The sequence below is a fragment of the Uloborus diversus genome, chromosome 2 (assembly GCF_026930045.1).
Source record: "Uloborus diversus isolate 005 chromosome 2, Udiv.v.3.1, whole genome shotgun sequence".
Lineage (NCBI taxonomy): Eukaryota > Metazoa > Arthropoda > Arachnida > Araneae > Uloboridae > Uloborus > Uloborus diversus.
Window position 1 is genome coordinate 14,560,656 of NC_072732.1, and position 21,026 is coordinate 14,581,681.

Here is a 21,026-nt window from a genome sequence, read left to right on the forward strand (position 1 = left end):
TTCCCGGCACTGAGTAAGGGTGTTGCCAAATCATTTTCATAAAAAGTAGCTAACTTGTTTTTTTTTTTTTCAAAGCTGAGAGTCCATGGAGAACAGCATGTGACATCTGCATAAAAAAACATTCCTAGTTAACGCCTAAAAATTTAATGAAGTTAAGAAATTTGTATTTTTCATTTTATCATAGCGAAAGTTGCGCTTTTAAAATCTCATTTTTTTCCAATCTTAATTTTTCTCATATTACTTTTTCTTTTGTTAAATTTTGAAATGCCGACAGGCAACATGTAAACTTTTCTTTGATTAAAAACAAAAACAATGTTCAAATTTGGTGGAAATTTTTTTTAGTAAAAGCACTATGTAAATGATGTAATTTAAATGTTTGGTTGCGATGAGAATAGAATTTCTTTTCATCAGAGCTATGAATTCATTACAAGTTTTACGTATGCCCTACGTTTCCTGAATTTGTGTGAACCTTACTTAGTCGATTGTTCTGAAGGGTTTTCATAAATTGGTAATTTCGCCGGTTTTTACGTAATTGACAAGTTTTTATTCTTTTGTTTTATCTTTACTATTTGGGGCATTCCAAGGTATTTTTGACATTTATGTAGAGTCCGTAACGTGACCTTTTTTGCCATAACTTTTTAGTTTACTGTTTGATTAGCATATTATTTTATTTTGATCTTTTCCTACCAACACACCAGCTCAAATTAAAGTAATTTGCAAATCAAACGGTAAATTAAAAAGTTATGGCAAAAAAAGGTCACGTTACGGACTCTACATAATTTTAAAAATACCTTGGAATGCCCCATTTGTGAAGAATGTTAGTGAAGTGCCTTCTTTCTCACCTGCTTGAATTTTTATTTCAGTGATTATTATTTGAGTTTTCATAATCTTTTTTACTGTAATATATTTGATCCATTGCTTTGTTTCATCTTAGATATGGAAATATCACCCAAGTTATGCTCCCTTTATTCCTCTTATTTATGAAATTAGATATGTTCTATCCAAGATTTATTATAAATTGAGAAAATCCAAGTGAAAATAAAGCAGGATCGAAAAATCACGAAGTTTCACCCAATGTAGAGGATATTATGTTCAATGTTAATCTAAAAGTGAATTGGGGATAATTATCATAACTTGGAACATTTGAATTAATGCTTTTTCAGAAATATTTGCCAACTTGTTTTATTTACCTGTCAAAAAATGCAAAAATCAATAAATTTGTTTGATTTTTAAACAAAAAAATACCCATTAAACTAGCAGAAGTTCAAAAAAATTAACATAAAACTGCTGCATAATTAAGTCATTAAAATATATAATAATCATGTTTGTTAATGATGTTTCATGTTAGTTAATGCATGTTTTTTTAAGTAATACCAATTTTTTTTTAAAAAAGGTATTAACTCGCATGAAAAGTGCCATTAAGTATAGAGTTGGAGTATGAGGAGCAAAACTCGCAACCGCTCTTCCATCCAGCGAAATTTATACCGTTTGGCATGCTCACTACGATAATTCTCCCTAGGACAGTATTTTAACGATTTTTTAATGTTAATTCCCAAATGTAAATTTCTCTAGGATCACTGATGCCAGAGCATAATGACACAGGCCTTGAAAATTTCCAAAATTATTTCCTCTTGTCAATTTTACAGCATAGTATTGAAAAACTTCATTCATAAAATGCAAATGAGACAGGAAGAAGCAAAGGGATGTAAGTGCTAAAATTAAAAATTCGAGATAGTCAGTAAAAACGGTAGGAGAACCTCTCCAAAGTTCAAGGGCAAAGGATGGTGCTAGTAGCTCTGGTGAATGCTACTACACAGCATGACTTAGAAAAAAAATTCAATGAAAGCCTACCTAGGATCTGAACTTCAAACATGTTTTACTCAAAACTTTAAAAAGTCCATTTGCATCCCTTTGCTTCTCACTACCTCAAATGCAAAAGTTTGAAGCTATTTTTCAAATTCATCATCTCCTCTCTGCATTGATGTCCAGCCTTGAATTTAGCTATTGAACATTTTTGCACCACATTGCTCTTATATATAATTTATACTCTTTATTAGAGACGTACTGAGTAGCACTTTGGCCGAGTACCAAGTACTCGGCCTTTCACTACTCGGCCGAGTTTCCCAGTACCAATTATGTTGAAAGAAAGACCACCGACACACACCGATGAATTTTGAACTTATTGAAATAGTAGTATAGACCTCCTTGTCCATATAATGGTTTTTAAACTAAATTCCTGCTGAAATTTAACTACAAAATTTTGCAAAAATAATATTTTTTAAATTAAAAATGAATAAATAAAAGGTATGACTTATCAAGTGGGAATTAAAACAAATTGTACAAATTTATTCATTATAGGTCTAGTTCGCTAAACATAAATAATTTTTAAAAGCAAAAAAACAACTGTGCAGGAACACTGCAGACACGTTTTTCTGTGTTACAGGGATCGTCTTTTCAGTGCATAACATGTGAACTAAAGAATAAAGGCATACGGCAAAAAATTCGACTTTTGCCGGATGCCTTTAAATCAACGAGCTCACATTTTGTGCAATGAAAAAGAAATTCCTCGTAATGCCAAAACACGTGTCTGCAGTGATCCTGCATTGTGCTTCTAACGTTGTTTTATTTCCTTTTATTTTTAAAGCTAAGGTATTTTTATACATCTTATAACTAATTTTAGTTTGTAGCAAAAATTCCATATTTGCACAATTTTTAACAAAAAAGTTTTATTAACTTTCGAGACATTCGAACCAAGATTTATTCCATTGAAGTATTTCAAATTTCATTATTCTCAAAATTTAAATTTGAATTGTAAATGGTTGCAGAAAATTATATATGCTTGAGCTTTTTTGTAAATTTTAATACATTCAATTTTTTGCAACTACTCGGCATTGGCCGAGTATCTGATCAAAATTTGGCCGAGTGCCGAGTACTCGGCATATTGGCCGAGTACCGAGTAGTTACCGAGTACTCGGTACGTCGCTACTCTTTATATTAGTTTTTTAAACACTTCTGCAGAAGAATTCAAATTGATTCGCTAGGATTTCTAATTGATAGCCAGCAAATTAGCCAATTTTAAAAAAGTCTTCACCATATTCTGAAAATCTCTGCCAAAGACTTAACTTTAATAAATTTTGTGATTTTTTTTAAATTTATTTTTATTTTATTATTATTATTATTATTTTTTTTTTTTTTTGTCTTTTGAAAACTTTGATCAGAGAACAAAGTAATAATTAAAAAACATATTTGATTCAAGTGCTTGTATTTTAAGTTAAAGGAACACTTAGTAAACAATGCAGAAGACATTGAGTTTTTTTCGGAAATTTCTGAGAATTTTCCGTTTGCCAATACTTTTGCTAAATATGAGTTTCTATGGCCGAATTCATGAACTTATCGCATTTGATGCGATGGCGAATGCTTCTGTGTCTTCGTTTCTTTTTTTGCATTGCAAATCTCTCAACCTCAGATTTCCAGCAATACAAATAATTCATTATGATAATTTTTGACACTGGCAAGTTTATTTATATACAGTGAAGCACCCTTTATACGTTTCTCTTTTATACGTTTTTATCAATTATCCACTATAATATTAAAATCTGTTCCCGTCCGTCTGTCTGTCTGTCTGTCTGAAGATCGATCTTCTCGAGAACCACTGCGAATCGGGAGTCAAATGAGATACCGATCAATTCGAAATTTTCCAAAGAAAACAATAGGACCAATCTCATATTTGTACGACTTTAATTAGCGTAGATATTGATTAAAACGTTAATTAACATAACGCTATTCAGGAATTTTTATTTCTTTCCTGTTGCCATTTTGCATATGGGTGAGCAAATAAAATTCTAATAATTGTGTCAAAAGAGATTTTTTAGGCTGCTGTCCAAATCTTAAAACAACGTTTCCATCTAGAATTATATTTTTAATTAGTTTAAAATTGGTTGCTCTATTCCGATATTTATTGTCTGTCCTTTCTTATTTTTTCACATTCAACATTCTTAACTCTTTTCAGCATATGAAAAATGTTTCTTTAGTAATGTTTATTGATTGAAGTGTAAGTTTATCATTCATCGGCCTCATATTTGGGTACATTTAGGATGTGCGACTAATTATGTTTATTTTGTTGGACTTTTTTCCGTGACATGGGTGAGTTTTCGAATTGTAATAAATCTCTTTTTCCTTCCTGTTTCGATTTTTGCAATACAGTTTGTATCGTTAAAAGAACACGTTAAATTAAGATTGTTTGGATTTCTTTAAGTGAAACAGAGTTGAACAAAAAAGATTGTTTTTAAGGATTTTAACTAAAGCTTAATTGGAATCTGATGGCTTGATATTAAATTAATGCCTATTGGTATTTAATAAGTCTTGGTGCTTTAGTTTCACGTAATCAACAAAAAAAGTGTGTGTTATTTTATGTAAAAAGCTGATTGTAATTGTACATAAATATTTCAGATATATTCTATCAGATTCAATTCAGTTTAAAGTGAGCACATATTATAGTTGAGAATGCATATATTTTCATCTTTTGTGCTAACTGAAAATACTCATAACTTGTATTATTGATAAATATGATTAACGTTAAAGAGGTTTTTGCCAAAAATATGCTCTACTGGTGTTTTGCAAACCTTGCATTACGCGTATTTATTTACTCCTTACGCTTTAGAAACTGATGTCAGAATAATACAAAAACATCAATTGAACAGCTCTTTCATTTTTTAAGTAGCCCGTGCAACGCCGGGCCCGCAGGCTAGTACGTTTTTAAAATTAGTCCCTGCAAAGTTGAATGCACATTAACCTATACCTATTATACGTTTTTTCATTTGTACGCTTTTTTCAGACAGTCCCTTCAAAAACCTATAAATGGTGCTTCACTGTATACCTCAAAAACAGAATTCATTTTGAATTATTTCCAGATTCTTTCTCATCTCATGGCTTCCAGACATCAAGAACTAACTGAAAATGGTGTAACAATACAGCATCTTTACTTATCCCAAATAATCTTCTTTTTTCATATAATAGATGAAAATAATTCCAGTTTTACTTATTTCATTAATACAGTTTATTTTGATAATTGGTATTTCTTCAAAAGGCACCATAAAAGAGCTAAACTGATCTCCCTGATCTGATTCAAGTCATGCAAAAAAAAAAAAAAAAAAGAACATCAGTTGGGAAATATTTTAAATAGACAATTACACATTTGATCGATAATTAACATTGTACAATCTTGAGCAAAGAAGGGACCGAGGGGACATGATTCAGTTGTTTAAATTCATTAAAATGAAAGATGTTACGGGGCTGAAGTTTAGCACTGAAAACAGGACAAGGGGTCATTGTTTTAAGCTATTTAAATCTCAGGCTAACATGGATATTAGGAAAAATTATTATTTTTGCAGGGTAGTGGAACCTTGGAACAGTTTACCGGAAGAGGTGGTAATGAGCAAGGGAGTAGATAGTTTTAAGAGGGCCATTGATCTTCACTGGGAATAATAAATTGACTAGAACCAGTCTAGCTGGGCCCAGAGCCTGTTGCTGGTACTCACTTTTGTGTATTTGTATTTAAAATGCTGGGAAAATACTAAAACTCTGGAATAACAACTTCTGTGCAGAATTATTGAACTAACAATAACACATTTTTGTGAAAATAACTACATTGGTTATCATTTTGTTTCCTGAAGTTTATAAGGTTAAACAAGGCCCCCACTGCAGAACAAGGTCCCCCAAAATAATATCCAAGTTCTCTCAAATCATCTCCTCCCCCTCCTCCCTAAATTTCTATGGTGAGGGCTACGCTGTAGACCCTCCATTGTGCATACACCTGGGTTGGATACGTCAATATTCAAGCTGAATACTGATTTATACTCTATTCACAAAGGAAGAAGTTCTAATTGACCAAAATATGCTTTACAGCTGTGAAGATGGCAGTTTCGGACTTGGATCCACTGTTTGTGAAGGGATTGCGCCTCCTTCATTCAAAAAGCAAAGACTCTGCAGATCAGCTGAAGATGTTGTTGGATGATTTGATTGCGCAGTCTAAGCAGTCTGCTCATTCTAAAGAAAGAATTTATACCTCAGTCAAATTGGTAAGAAATTTTTCGTAAATGTAGAATTAATTGTCTAATTTAGGATTTTTAGAAATTTATTAATTCCTGAATTGTTTTGATAGCTTAACAGGTAGCATCAAACTTTTTTTTTTTTTGGAAACATAACATATTGTGTGATTTTGAAATTGTAGCAGTTGTCTTTTGGGATAAAAATGATTCTCCTAAATAAGTAAAATGGATTTTAGAGTTTTCATCTTCATTTACATTGTTTTGCACCTGGAGATTTGATTATGTTAAGCAAGCACATAGCTAGAACTTTGTTAAAGGGGGGGGGGGGGGGAGGGGGTTTCCAAGGTTGGACAAACTTCAAAATGCTAAAGCAGAATTATGAGCTTATAATTACATTAAGATAAATCTTATTAAAACTAATTATTAAAATATGATAATTAACTAAAATTAATTAAGGAATTGAAATTGTTATAGCCATTGGTAAAATAAGCTAACACAAATTTTATATTTTGTGTTAATTAATTATTGTCAGTTTGAAAAATTGACATTAAACTACTGTTACTCCGCATTAGCCGGCTTGCCGCAAAATTTGAGGGTCACCAGATTTTTAATAACACTTGCCTGGTTCTTTGGGTATGCCAGAAAACTCAAGGTTAGGGGGGAAAATACTAAAAAAAATATGTTCAGCTTAAAAAATAATGCAAGAGTATAAGTATCTTATTAATGTTAATAAACAGTTTAATTTTGTAAATATATTAACTTACAATGTCCTTTGTTATTTTAACAAGAAACATATTATTCAATAACGAACAATTTTATAAAAATTAAATTAAAACTAAGCAAACGTTTCAGCAGTAAGTTACCACCCCTAAGCCAGGGCTGAAAAATGTACTATAGCTATTCAATCAATAAACATTAAATTTACCTCGCTAAAAGGAACCAAAAATAAATTATTATGAAAGGATTTTTCCGGGCTGTTGTGCCGTGGTCTGAGTGTATATTCTCCAAACGTTTCGGCTGCATCTGCGGCAGCCATCCTCAGTGGTTCCGAGTTCGTAACTTCCAGGGAAGAGACTTCTTGGCAACTGATGCAAGTGTCGAAGTGCTGTCAACATTTATAGGGTCCTCTTGGTTCTGGACTGGGATTGGCTGGTGAACGTCTGTCTTCATCGCTTCCTGATTGGAGCTTAGGCTCTCCTTTTCCTGCTCGGGGATTGGCTGCTGGGGATTCAGCTGAAGGTCCGTCCTTGTTTCTGATTGGCTGGAGGTTCTTGTTGTTTTGATCCTTTTCAGTATGGGATGCCAGAGCTTGTTTATCTTTATTCCTTCTTCTTTTTTGTTGAAATTATTTGGATGTTTAAATATCTCGATGGCTTCTCTGTTCAATCTCGCATAATAATGGCAAGTCCTTGAAAGTATTTTTGTCTCTTTGAATTTGATGTCATGGTTCCCCTCACTAAAAGTGTGTTCTGCGACTGCTGACTTCTGAGTGTGGCCTAGTCGGCAATTTCTTTGATGTTCTTTGATTCTAGTGTTGACGCTTCTCTTAGTAGTTCCAATATAGGTAGATCCGCAGGAACAGGGAATCTTGTAAACACCTGCGGCGGACAAGGGATCTCTTGCATCTTTCACAGATCGTAATAAGTCGCTGGTTCGGTGGGTGGGTTTGAAAACAGTCTTGATATTGTGGCGTCGCAGAAGTCTTTCGATTCTATCAGTGACGTCCTCAAGGTAGGGGAGGTAGGCTGTGGACTTGATCGGATCTTCTTTAAGTGGCTGTTTTTTTATTTTGGGGTGGAAGGCTCTTTTGATCTGCTTTGAAAAACCGTTGGCTTAGAAAACATTTGTGAGGTGGGAAATTTCATGCTCGATAGCAGTCGGTTCGCAGATTCTGTTGGCTCTCACGAATAAAGTTTTCATTACACCTCTCTTCTGTCGAGGATGGTGATTAGAGTCCTTGTGTAGATAGCGATCAGTATGTGTAGGTTTGCGATAAATCACCATCCTCGTTCACCAGCCAATCCCAGTCCAGAACCAAGAGGACCCATGCCCTATAAATGTTGACAGCACTTCGACACTTGCATCAGTTGCCAAGAAGTCTCTTCCCTGGAAGTTACGAACTCGGAACCACTGAGGATGGCTGCCGCAGATGCAGCCGAAACGTTTGGAGAATATACACTCAGACCACGGCACAACAGCCCGGAAAAATCCTTTCATAATATTGACACCGGCCGTGAAAGCCTTCACTCTTACAAAAATAAATTATTTAAAAAAATTATGAACGAATTGCAGTAACAATAGTTTGCTTTCTGATTGGAATTGAATGGGGAAATTTACTTTTGTTTTGTTACAAAATAAACCTCAAATCATCCGGCATGCCGGAAAATTCGAATTTCCTGGCATGCTGGTCAACTTCGCTTTTTCCCGGCATGCTGGCTAATGCGGGGTAATACATTAAAAGATATCCCACACAAAGTTTCCGAACATTTATAGAAAAAATTCCATCACATAGGGTAGAAAGGGGCTAGTGTAGACAAGGGACTAGTGTAGACATCTAGAATTATTCTGTTATTTATTTTTCAAAATTTCTCTTTTGATTTATGCATATTAACAACACCAACATGCACCTCCATGTGTATTTCATGACAACACACTTGATAGTTCAGTAGCAATCTATAAAAGAAGGTTTTCATGGTGAAAAAGTAAATTTCGAATTTTCTTTTAAAAATAACATTTTAGACTTTTAAATTAGTATTTCAAGTAAAAGGAAATAATATATTGTAAATAAATGTGTTAAATATATTTTTTGACATTCAGTTTCCACTGTGTGTAATTTTAATTAATAATTAAAAGGCTTAAAAGAAAAAATTGCGTAGTTTAGGACTTGTACACTTCTAATTTTGCTGCTCTCTTTCGACTCGAAAATTTTAAGTCATTTGCATTTGTGTTGATTCAAGACTCAAGAGCCTCATAAAAATTATCCTTATTTTCAGAAGTGTCTTAAGTTAATGAATATTTTATAAATTGGTCTAAAGAATTAATTAAGGATGTTTAGGACATCGAGAAAAAACAGAAATCAGGAAATTTTAAAGGAGAAAATTTTTAAAAAGTCCAAAAATGTTCAAAAATCAGAAATTTGAAATTTTTCAATAATTGTAGCCTATCCCAAAGTTTGACAGTATTATATTTGGTAATGTTTGATTAGTACTTTAATTTAATATAACTTAATTTTAGTAATTATTAAATTATTGCTAGTCACAAATTTTTAGAAAACTACTAGCTTAAAAAAAAAAATAGATTCATTATTTGCTCATAAAATAAAATATTTATATTAAAAAATTCAAAAGAAAAAGAAATAAAAATCAAGATTAAATGTTTCACTGTTCACCAGTATTTTATATCATTGTTGATTCATGTTTGAAGCTTCTTATATTTTGGAAAATCATTTTGCAGTTAAAACTTTTTTTCTGTATTTTTAGTGACTGGAAAATGATTGTGTATCATATCATATTTTTCGGGGGAAAAATAATAATTTTGTTTACTTGTAAATTCTTACTTACCAATTTAAAAACTTCGTATAATTTAATGGAATATTTTCAAAAATTTTAGATTTATAAATGTATGTCCTTGGTAGCAAAATAATTAAAGTAAAACTAAATAATTATTTTATGTGTATCACTAGGCATTGTTGCAAAAATTGTTTTTTTTTTTTTAAATTATAATAGTTGCTGAGCTAATTACATTTCAATTTAATTTGAATTTTTAGAAACATGTCCAAAGCCATAGATCAGATGGTTGAAATCCAACTTTCACAAAAGACTAATTTAAATATTCTTGTGGAAAAAAATGTCTTTTTCTGGAAAAATTGCATCTTGTGAGTCACAGAAAGTTACGAGCAAAAGTCATGGAAAGTCAAGGAATGTCATGGATTTCAATACTATAAATGTAGCAGATACCCTATATATAGGTAGAGTGTGAACTAATAGTGAGAATTAAACAATCTGATGTAGGTACTACATGACTTTTTTTTAGGGCTGAGATATTCACAACTTATATTAAGATGATCGTAAGTGGTTTTTCTTTTAATAAGTGTTTTAAACAGGTTTATGGGTCCATTTAAAAAAAAAAGGTATTCACACTGATATGATTTAGGGCCTAAAGTCAAATTAAACTTTTAAGCTTATTTTGATTTTCTTTTTTGCAAAACTGTTACCACCCTCATACACCCAATGTAAAATATAAACCCAAGCTTAATCTTTTACTGTTATTTCATATTGTATTTTTTTATCAGAAAATTTTGCCATAATTTGCATCAATTTCTTCATAATATATTTCATCTTTCTGATAGTGTGTGATCTATTGATTTTTTTTTTTTAAATGGATGAGTGAAAAATGTTAAAGTTTATGTATAAAAGAGCAGTTACTAAAATAAAGTCTTAATGTTTTTATAGGAAGGAGAGAGCAAGATCAGCATTAAGAAAGCTCCACGTGATCCTACGGAAGCATCTAGTTACAGTTCAAAACATTCGCTTAGTGACAACTGGGAGAAGAAGGTCGAGAAACGGCCTTTTGAGAAGGTAATCAGGTTCTTACACATGCATGTTTTTTTTTTTTTTTTCTCGACAGAAGATCATTTTCACCTCGTAAAAATGATTCTGTGATGGAAATTATTTTATTTTCGATCTTTTCAATCAATTAAATAAGGCAATTCTTTGTAACAATTGAAACAATCATTGCTCAAAACATCCTATACATGAACTTTACTTTTGCATAGTACAGTATAACTTCGATTTAACAATACCCAATTTAATGATTTCCTTAATTTAATGATGCATATCTCTGCTCTGGATTTGCCAGCATTGAATGTCTATGCTCCTTGATTTAACAATAACTTTTCCCAGTCCTTTGACAATCGTTAAACCGGAGTTATTCTGTACAATGAAATTTTGAAGGTCTGCAACTGTTTTTTCTGTCTAGTGACCGACGTATGTGATTTGTCCTTTACTGTGCCTAAAAATATTACTTAAATGTCATCGTACCTGCCAACTCTCCTGAATCATTTGGGAGACTCCTGAAATTTGATACCTTCTCCCCAGCTCCCTAATAAAGTAAATATTTCCCGAATTTTCATGAAAGCAACAAAATTCCCTAAAACAAGATTTTTCAGTGGTTAGAACTTCAGGAAAATCCTTATGATAAGACAATCAGGATCGTAAAAACAGGCAATCCTTTTTGATGCATGTTTATTTCATTTAACTTTTTTTTTTAATTTGTGTTTCCCAAAAAATGCTGTAAAATGTTCTCCAAAGAAAAGCAGTAATTTTTCTCGGAATTTCCTAAATCTTTACCTGTTGCAAGGAATGTTTATTATCACTTATTAGTGAAAATAATCTTGTAAACCTTTTCGATTATTTTGTTTAACCTAAAAGTTGTTCTTTTTTTTATTTCAAAAAAGTAATATTAGTACATTAGTAGTATTAGTTTCCAATTTTTGAATCCTGCCAGATTTCCGAATGTCACATTTCTGGTCCTGTACAGATCAGTGGAGTTGGTAGAAATTCCTCAGGACAGTGGTGGCTCGTAGGAGGGGCCAGAGGGGGCTCGGGCCCCCTCACTTTTTTCAAAAGACAATAATTTATAATTTTTATTTATTTTCCCTTTTTTTTTTGGTGTGTACGCTTAAAATTAAAAAAAAGTATTGTGTCGTATTACCTTGCATATCATCCGCAGATTATCTGTTAAAAAGTTTTTAAATTAAAGAATGCGGATTATACTTTGTCATGGGTTATCTGCATGTGTGTGTGTGTGTTTTTCCCCTCAACACCAATGCATTGAACTTCAATATTTACAGCAGGATTCGCAGAGACTGTTACCCTACCTGTATGCGGTTTATTTTACATAGCTTGAATGTTCTTAAGCGATTCAGGCTATGTAAAATAAACAACAGTACAGGAAGAAGCCTTCATTTGCACAAGATTAGACTGTTTGCTCCTTTCTTGACTCTTTGTCTTCAAGTAATTAGCTTACTATAACGACAATTTAGAGAAGCAACCATTATTTTTTAGATTATTTTCATATTAGTTTTGAATATACCTTAAAAGTTATTACTTCTTCACGTCTTTAATTTAGCTGCGAAAATATATTTAATTTTATTAATTTAACAAAAAAAAGTTTAAATATTAAAAAAATATATTTTTTTAAATTCTTTTTTTTCTTTTCAAAATCCAAGGGGAGGGGGGGGGGGAGGGGGCGAGGCGAGTGCACCCATGATCTGGCCCTCTCACTTTTTCAAGGCACCAGCTGCCACTGTCTCAGGGGGAGTGTCCTGCCTTAAATCAGCCAACTCTAATACTTGTAAACTTTAATTGAAGCAGAGATAAATTGATTTTAGTTTTACCTACACAGTATTGCATAGGTTAAATTTCTTAGATTATGAAAAAAGTTTTATATCTGGAATGGAATAACTTTAATTTTAATCATTACAGCTTAATTTTTAGCTTCAAGGGCACACGGACCATCCCCTTTCCTATGCCACTGATACAGATCCAATTTAAGAAATCCCTACTTATATTTTAAAAATCCCTTTTAGACTCAAATTCTTTTGGTTAAATTCGTGCGTACAGAATTTTACACATAAGTCTCCCTAATATTCAGCTTTCACTCTTGACAGCTACACTGCCATGCAAAGCGCAAAAGTCATATCTGCAGCCTGTTGTCTTAGTTGATGCTATAGACATCTAATATGCTTTTGTTAATATTTTGCAGAGTGTTCAGTGGTTGGAAGTTCGTTGATGAACGAAACACAACACTTTTTAAAACAATAACATTTATTTCAAACTAGAACATTAAAAATAACTTAAAACAAAAATCTGTATAAAGACCACCGGATTATTTAAACATGGCTGCTCACCTCATAACTAACAAGACCGAGCCTAAATCTAATATGACCGACTTAAATCTTATGTGGCTAACTTCTAGCACATGCTCAAGGTTTTTTCAAAAAATGGCTAAGCAGCCTAACCGGTAGTGAGTAGCATCTCGCTACCTCGCCTGAGAAAAGTGAGTCGGAGAGTGAGTGCTCAGTAAGGAAACATCTGCTTATATCTGAAAACCAAATTAACATATCGATGCATGATGGGACATGCAAGTTGTCAGATGCTTCCCATGCGCATGCAGACAAGGACGGATACAAGGGAGGGGCGATGGGGCCCCTCCCTTGAGGGACCCTACATCGGTAATTTTTCCAAATTGAAGTCTTGAAGAGCAAGCGTAAGCCATCTTTAATGTCGTTAAGGAAAGTAATGGATCCGAATCTCCCTACCAGAGACTTTTCAGAATTAAAGTTTCAGAATGGCAATTTTAGACGATCTTGGCTGATGTTAGGAGGAGAAGTCTGGAGGTCCTCCCCCAGGCATTTTGCAAAATTTAAGTCTTAAAGATACTAGTGTAAACATCTCAGATAGAGTTAAAGGAAGGAATATGTCCGGTGACTTCGATGATGTTATTGAGAGGGAGTTTATAACATTCCCCCGGGATTATTGCAAAATTGGAGTTCTAAATAGCAATTTAAGAATTTCTTTCTTAAATTGCTAAAAATAAGACTTTCTTTCAACAGAAAAGGGAAGGAATGGGTTCATGGACCTCCTTGGATAGACCTTTATAATTTTTCCATTTTAGAATTAAGATAAGAATGATGCGGCACTCCCCCCCCCCCCCAAAAAAAAAGCACGTGTAAATCAGATGTATAGTAAGAGGGCAGTTAAAAAAATCAACCGCACCCTCTTTGAAAAATTTCTGGATCTGCCCTTGCATGCAGAACACTGCAACCAATCATGGCTAAGCACGTATGCTAATCTGCATAATAGTCTAATACAGGTGTCGCCCTCTAACGAGGAAAGAGTGGGATTGCAGACAACATCATGTGATGCAACAGAGAAGCATTTTAACTGAATGTAAACAAAGTTAAATAAATGGTAAGTAAAGAGGAGTGACAGTACCGCTAATTCTATCACAACCAAGTTCAAAACGAGCTATTGCCATTTAAAGTTTTGCTCCTCCATGCATTTGATACAGATGCAACTTTTTTAGAATTTTAAAAAAAAATATTTACCATTGGCAAATGAACATAAAACGTTGTATTTAGGTGAAATATGTGACAGAGAAGGACATGGTGAGCATAACTCAATCTTGATGAAAAGTGAGATATGACTTTTGTGCTTAGCACGGCAGTATGCATTATTAATGGGAATGTTCAAAATTTATTTGCATTGTATAGAAGTAGAGTACATATTCTTCATATAGTTCATGCAATGAAGCAGGAACCTATCTCCTTTGGAGACTTGAAATATTTTTTCAACAATTGATGCATCTATCAAAATAGAAATTCCCATCTGCTGTTTCAAAATTTTTATGACATGGTGGAATAATAGTTATTGACTCATTCAAGCATATCAAATTAATGGAGGTCTGTTCAAATGCTCTTTGTTGATTGAAGGAAACCTATGTGATCCATGTTCGCATGCCAGGGTGAGAATGATGCTGACATTTAGATCTGTATTTCTCAATTTTTGAAATTAGTTAATATATATGATTACAGGGTTCGTACGCTCCTTCAAAACTCCTCAAACAACCCTTCATTTAGGAAATTTTTTTGAAGGGCCCTTCAAACTCCTTCATTTTGGTTTTAACTCCTTCAAAACTCCTTCTTTTTTAGTTCAAGACTACATAATATTCCTCTATGACAGTAAATTTAAATACTTCGCCTGACAACTTTGTCTCAAGGGAGATTGTATAAGGGCGATTTTAATGTGCTAATTTCATATATTTATTTTTTTCATAAAGATGTGATTTTCAAATTAATCAGGGAAGTCATAAAAGTTGAAGGTGAAAATATTATTAGATGACTAAGACCTTTCATAAGTGAAGTAAAACATGCTTAAATTGTGCTTGGCTATTTTTTCAACTTTTATGATGATTGTTTTTCCCTCCACTACACTCTCAGCGGCAAAATTCAGGTTGTCTAATTATTATTTAAATATTTAAAAATGCATAAGTAGATGTGCTGTATTGAGGGGGAGATGGGTTCATGAAATTGTGAGAAGGGGGGACAAAATTGTGACAAAAAGTGACATCACATAATTGTTGTAACAATATGTTTATAAAAATATGACATGTGACAAGTGGAGGAGTAGGGTGATGTGTGACACTTTGTAACAAAGGGGAAGTTGGTCAAATATGTTGAAAAAAAGTGCGACATCATTTAATGACAACCCATTAGTACTCCTTCAAAATCTCATTTTACTCCTTCAAAACTCCTCCAAAACTCCTTCACTTTATTTCTAAAATTGAGTACAAACCCTGGATTAGAAATATAATCATATATATTAGCTAATAAAACTTTAGCTGTGCAATGAATCATTTATAGTTGTGCATTATACTATGCTTTTAAATTTATTTTATCACCAAAGAAGCTATATAAGTGCAAGTCTTAATTCCCAGCAGGAGAGTTCCTTTCAATTGTTTTTGGCACATATCCAGTGGCGTAGCTAGACCCAACTTTCGGGGGGGGGGGTTACTACTTTTATATATATATATATATATATATATATATATATATATATATATATATATATAATCGCTTGGAATTTTTTTCCTTTTCTTCCTTTTTTTTTCTTTCTCTTCTCTCTTCTTTTTCTCTCTTTTTTTTGAGACTAACTTTTCGGGGGGGGGGGTTGTCCCCAAAACCCCCCCCCCTTAGCTACGCCCCTGCACATATCCCAGATATATGCCCTTTAGATTATATCGCAGAAAATGCGGTAAAAATCTTTGCTCATTGAAATTTAATATTTTTGTTTTTAAAAGTTTTAGTTTTTTATTTTCTGCCCTAACTGAGAAAAAACGTGCAGACTCTCTCAAGAGTCTGCAATGTACATTTGCAGCGTCTTTCTGTTTCTGCTAATATTTTCCCTTCTCCTGCAGATGAAACAAGATAGTCCAGAGGGCTTTCACGAAGCCAAGATTCCTAAATTGGAATCACCCCAAGTTTACGCCTACTACCCCTCAAGTCCTGATCCCCCCAAACTAGACCAGTATGTGATGAAGGGGGAGGAGGACACAGATAGTAGTGACGAGAATGCGGATGCAGATGAAGTTGCCATGGGCATGGGACTAGCTTGTGTCATTTGCAAGTATGTTCGTTATTCATCTCAGTTGAAGTATAAATTTGAGTATTAGTACAGAAAAATTGTTAAGGTGTAGATTACGGATATGTTGAGCATACAGTAAATTTATCACTGTTGGAAGCTAAAGAGAGGGTGTCCGCCCGTATGGAAAGTCAGGGAAAGTCATGGATTTCAAACATGATCGAAATTGGTCATGGAAAGTCATGGATCTCAGTGCAAAATGTTCAATAGTCATGGAAACTGACTTTCGCGCTCAAGACCGATCGCTGTTCTTACGATCTCGGAAGAACAAAAATGATTTCATCGGATTTTTTTTCGTATCATAGCTTTTCTACAATGTTTAAAAAAACACACACAAACAGTAGAAATAACAATTTGAAGTTTCTATGTTTAATGGTAGGCTTGCTTTCGTACATTACAGTTCAATAATTATACCGAATCATATTCATATTTGTTACTAACTTATCTTTAGCAATGATGACTCTGGAACTAAGTATTTTGAAGTTTGTTTTTCTGTTTAATGTATGAGTGCATTTACTAAATTTGTATTTTACAATTTCACATTGCGCTTTGGGGAGATAATGGGTTATTTTAGATTTTAAATGTTCTTAAATTCTCGTACTTATTTTTTGTCTCAATAAATTGTTGCATCATTTGTTTTTCATATACATATTTAGTTGAATATTTTTTGCTGCTTTTGTTTAGATTTATTTACATAGCTGAGATAAAAAGGATATTTTCCTAAAACAAAGTTATACTGCTTTATAGTCTCTATTTATATTTATGTGCAATTTTGATGTCATTGTTAAATGAAGTAACTTGCGGAAGTCATGGTAAATCATGGATTTGAAGAACGTGAGTCATGGAAAGCTAGGAGCAGAAGTCAGGGAAAGCCATGGATTTCAAAACACAAAAAGTAGCAGATACCCTGTAAAGATTTCCTACACACTAGGAAAGTCATGGATTTCGACCATGATCGAAACTTGTCGTGGGAAGTCATGATTTTCAGCAAAAAAAATAAAAAATAAATAAATAAATAAATAAAAAATAGAGCATGAAACTGGTCTGTAGAAGTCGGTATTCTTCAACTTGGTCAGTGTTTCTAAATTTAGTCAGTATTTTTTGCAAATTTTCTGACAAATTCATTTTAAGAAGGAAAAAAAACCAGTTTTATCTGTTTTCCTCGCAATGGCTTATATATGATTTAATTTTGGAGGGGATCAATATGACCAAACTTAGGCACCCCCTACACCTTTTTTTTTGCAATCAGAAGTTATTGGAGGGAGGTAAAATCTAGCACCAGTGCTAGATTTTCAATTTTTCTGAGATGGAGCAAACTTAAGTTCCTAAATCAAGTTTTATTGTTTTTTTAATGTAAAAAGGAGGAGGTATTCCTAAAACATATGGTAAATTTTTGTCCACTATGTGATTCTACTGCATGAACATTTGTAATTTTGTTTTTACCATTAATTTTTAACCCTTTTTGTATTTTATATTGTGTAATTGAGGAAAATCTGGCACTTGTTATTTTGCCACTCCCACTTAAAAACTTTAATCCATTTGCGTATGAGTCATTTCAAACTGGTACCACTCATAAAAAATACAGTCAATTCGGGATAACTCGAAGTCTGTTAAATGGAATATTACTGCAGCTCGTAGTTTTTATCAAGTCCCGATCCCTTTGTCTTTAATTCCATGCTAATTATGCTCAATATACTTCCTTTTACTCGAAGTTTTTTCAAAGATGACTTGAAATTTGTTTTAAAAGAACAAAAAAAAAAAAAGAATATGCAATTAAAGTGACTATGAGGGAAAAATCCATTCACCTTCACTTGCAATTACTGCACAATAGACCTCTAAAGCAAAGAGAACACCTGTTGAGCGAATGTGCAATAAAGGGTACACATGCGGAAATGAGTATAGCTTGTTTTCTTTTGTTATACTGTACTGTTTACACTTAGGCAATTTGCTGGACTACGAATCTGCTTTTAAGCTGTCAAGTTGGCTGGTCAACTTATTGTATCTTTATTCAAAGGCGGACCTAAGTTAAGATCCCCTTCATTCTTTAGTTCCAGCATTTGCTGATGAGTTCCCAAGAGAGAAAGATAAAGTTTTCTTTAGATGTCCAAGCAAAAGCTAAAAACTTGGGACTAAGAAAGTAAATCTTATTTATAACATTATAAGTAATCCAACAATCAAAATTAAAGATAATGCATTGGAGAATGGCTCCAAATACCCTGTCAACGATATTAAAAGAGAAACTTAAAAAACGTTACGAATCCATGAATCCCAACTTGAACCGAATGAAGATGTGCACCTTTCCCTGAAGTAGCATCAGTTCTATTCAAGTGGTTGTAGCAGTATCAAATTCAAGACCATGCCATAAGTAGATGTTTGCTGCGTGAGAAAGCAACTAATTTTGCTATATTACTAAACATAGAAAATTTCCATGCCAGTGCTGGATGGCTGGAGAAGTTCAAGACCAGACACAACTTCGTCTTCAGAACTCTTCATGGAGAAACTGCACGTTGCGCTCAAAAACTTTAAAGTTCTGTAATTTTGTCTGCTATACGTACATATTAATTAAAATATTCGATGGTTTTCATATTAATGTGTCGAAAACCAAACCTTGCAGTAAGTCAAACTTCCGATAAGTCGAAGTTTTTCGTCGGTCCCTTTAGATTCCAGTTATCGAGAATTGACTATGTATTATAAATTTTCATTAGTATCTATCTATTTTAAATTCCTGGAAGTTTTACAGAAGAGCATTGTTTTGAAAAGTTATGTTTGGAATGGTGATAGAACACAAAAATCGTATGTTGCATTCATCGTTTTTTAGTTCTGATAATAGCTCAGAGAGTTACTAGTTGTAATAATTTGAATATTCAGAAGTATCCTCATATAAATAATAGCCGATGATAAAGTAACCTGCATGTTTCAACAATGAAACTTGCGCTTCGGCATGATAATTTGATAATGTGTTTTGGTAATGTTTGACATCCATAGAAAAGCTTTATTGTGACAAGGCAGAACTCGATCTGGCGACTTAGCAGTTTTATTGGTAAGAATGTCATTTTAGGAAAAAATGAAGGAACCAAAACAATTCGCAACTCCAATAAACTATGGGGGCGTTGCAACCACTGTCTAATGGTGGATGAAAAAGGTAAAACAAACAAATGCTGCAACTTATAACTTGCTTTGAAGATTAGTGAATGGCAGTAATTTATCATAGTGTTTGTAGAAAGCTTTCTTTTCTATTGTTCTGAAATTACATTGCACTATAAACTATCTATAGGCTGTAATTTATTTCAAAGAAAACATGTGAAATAGAATGTTTTTCCTTTTTCGGTTGCATTGTAAATCACAGCAAGCTAGCCTATTCGAGCTCTGGAGATGCGAATTGACGCTATCTACTGGAGTTAAGGGCTCATCTTTTAGGGTTAAAATTTCAACTATCAAAATATCCTCAAACAGGCTATTGCTTTGTTCAAATGTAGAAACAATTTTCATCGGTCATACCATGACAGGCTACTTTCTAGTATATACAAGAATAATTCAGATAGTTGCAATTTTGTTTGCACTCACACTCATTTAGTCAGTTTTTACATTAAAGAGAAAACTTCCCTATTGATCCATTATAGCAACTTCAAAATTTGTTAACCTTTTAATTCTTTTATTTCTCCTTTAAGGGCTTTTGCAAATTCAAGAGAACTTGACAAATCATTTTGACCAAACAGTTAGGTCTTTGAAATGTCCTCATCCTGGTTGCAGAATTGTTTTCAGCTGTATGCGTCACTGATCAAAAATAAACTAGTATGTTGTGGCCATCACGAAACTTTCTTCTATATTTTTTCTTTTTTTTTTTTTCTGATCCCTCCCCATGCTTGACAATATGCAATATTCCCAACAAAAACAAAATTACACATGCAAAAACTAGACGACCATCCCAATGTCTGAATTATTGCAAAAGCAAAGCAAAGAGCGAAAATTGAAAGTTATTTTAAAAGCCTTGCTTGAATTAATTATAAATATTTTATTTGTTAACAAACATAAGATGGCAACAGTTAAAAATTTTAAATCATTGAGATAATATTTCCGATCATTTCCATACAATTAAAATCACGAGAAATATGCAGACGACAATCTATTACGATTTATCTTTCTTATTGTTGCATTAATAAAGCTATTTTTATTCGCAAAAAAAAAAAAATCAACACCTCTTGGAGCGATTGGCGTCAAAATTGAACCAAAGCCTGTTTACATATGGATTAACATATATTCCAAATTTCAACCAGAACGTAGTATTACTTCTTGAGATAGGGCACTCACAATGGGAAAAAAGAACAGGCGATTGCGCTACTCCCTTTCTAGCTGTTGACACCAAAATAAAATCAGCTCTTATACCCACTAAGGGCTACTTGCCGATAAATTTTTCTTTCATTCCGTTCATTATTTCTTGAGATACAGCAGTCACAATTGACGACAAAAAACGTTCTATAACTCAACCCCCGTTTGAGTTATTGACACCAAAATTGAATCAGCACCTGTTCCTGTTAATACCAACATATGGACCAAATTTTGTTTGATTCCGCCAGTAACTTCCTGAGGAATAGCAAGCACGCGTAACTCGAAAAACGTCCCATTGCTCCACCCCCCTTGGAGGAATTCGCGCCAAAAACTAATGGGCACAAGTTCACATAGTGGCACATACGTGTACTAAATTTCGTTCGATTTCATGCGGTAGTTTTTGTTGTAGAGCGGCCACAAAAAACTGGTCACACACAGACGTGACACACAT

General features: G+C 33.2%; 1 protein-coding gene across 1 annotated transcript in view; it reads left to right on the top strand.

Annotated features, from left to right (window-relative positions):
• Positions 1–333: 333 nt before the first annotated feature.
• The window catches only part of LOC129217742 (integrator complex subunit 12-like), a 28,750-nt gene continuing 8,057 nt past the window's right edge, over positions 334–21,026 (top strand). Inside the window, exons 1-4 of the mRNA XM_054852081.1 lie at positions 334–508; positions 5,905–6,077; positions 10,499–10,624; positions 16,026–16,234. Coding sequence (XP_054708056.1) covers positions 5,913–6,077; positions 10,499–10,624; positions 16,026–16,234 — 500 coding nt within the window. The 5' untranslated portion in view covers positions 334–508; positions 5,905–5,912. The remainder of the gene's footprint in view (positions 509–5,904; positions 6,078–10,498; positions 10,625–16,025; positions 16,235–21,026) is intronic.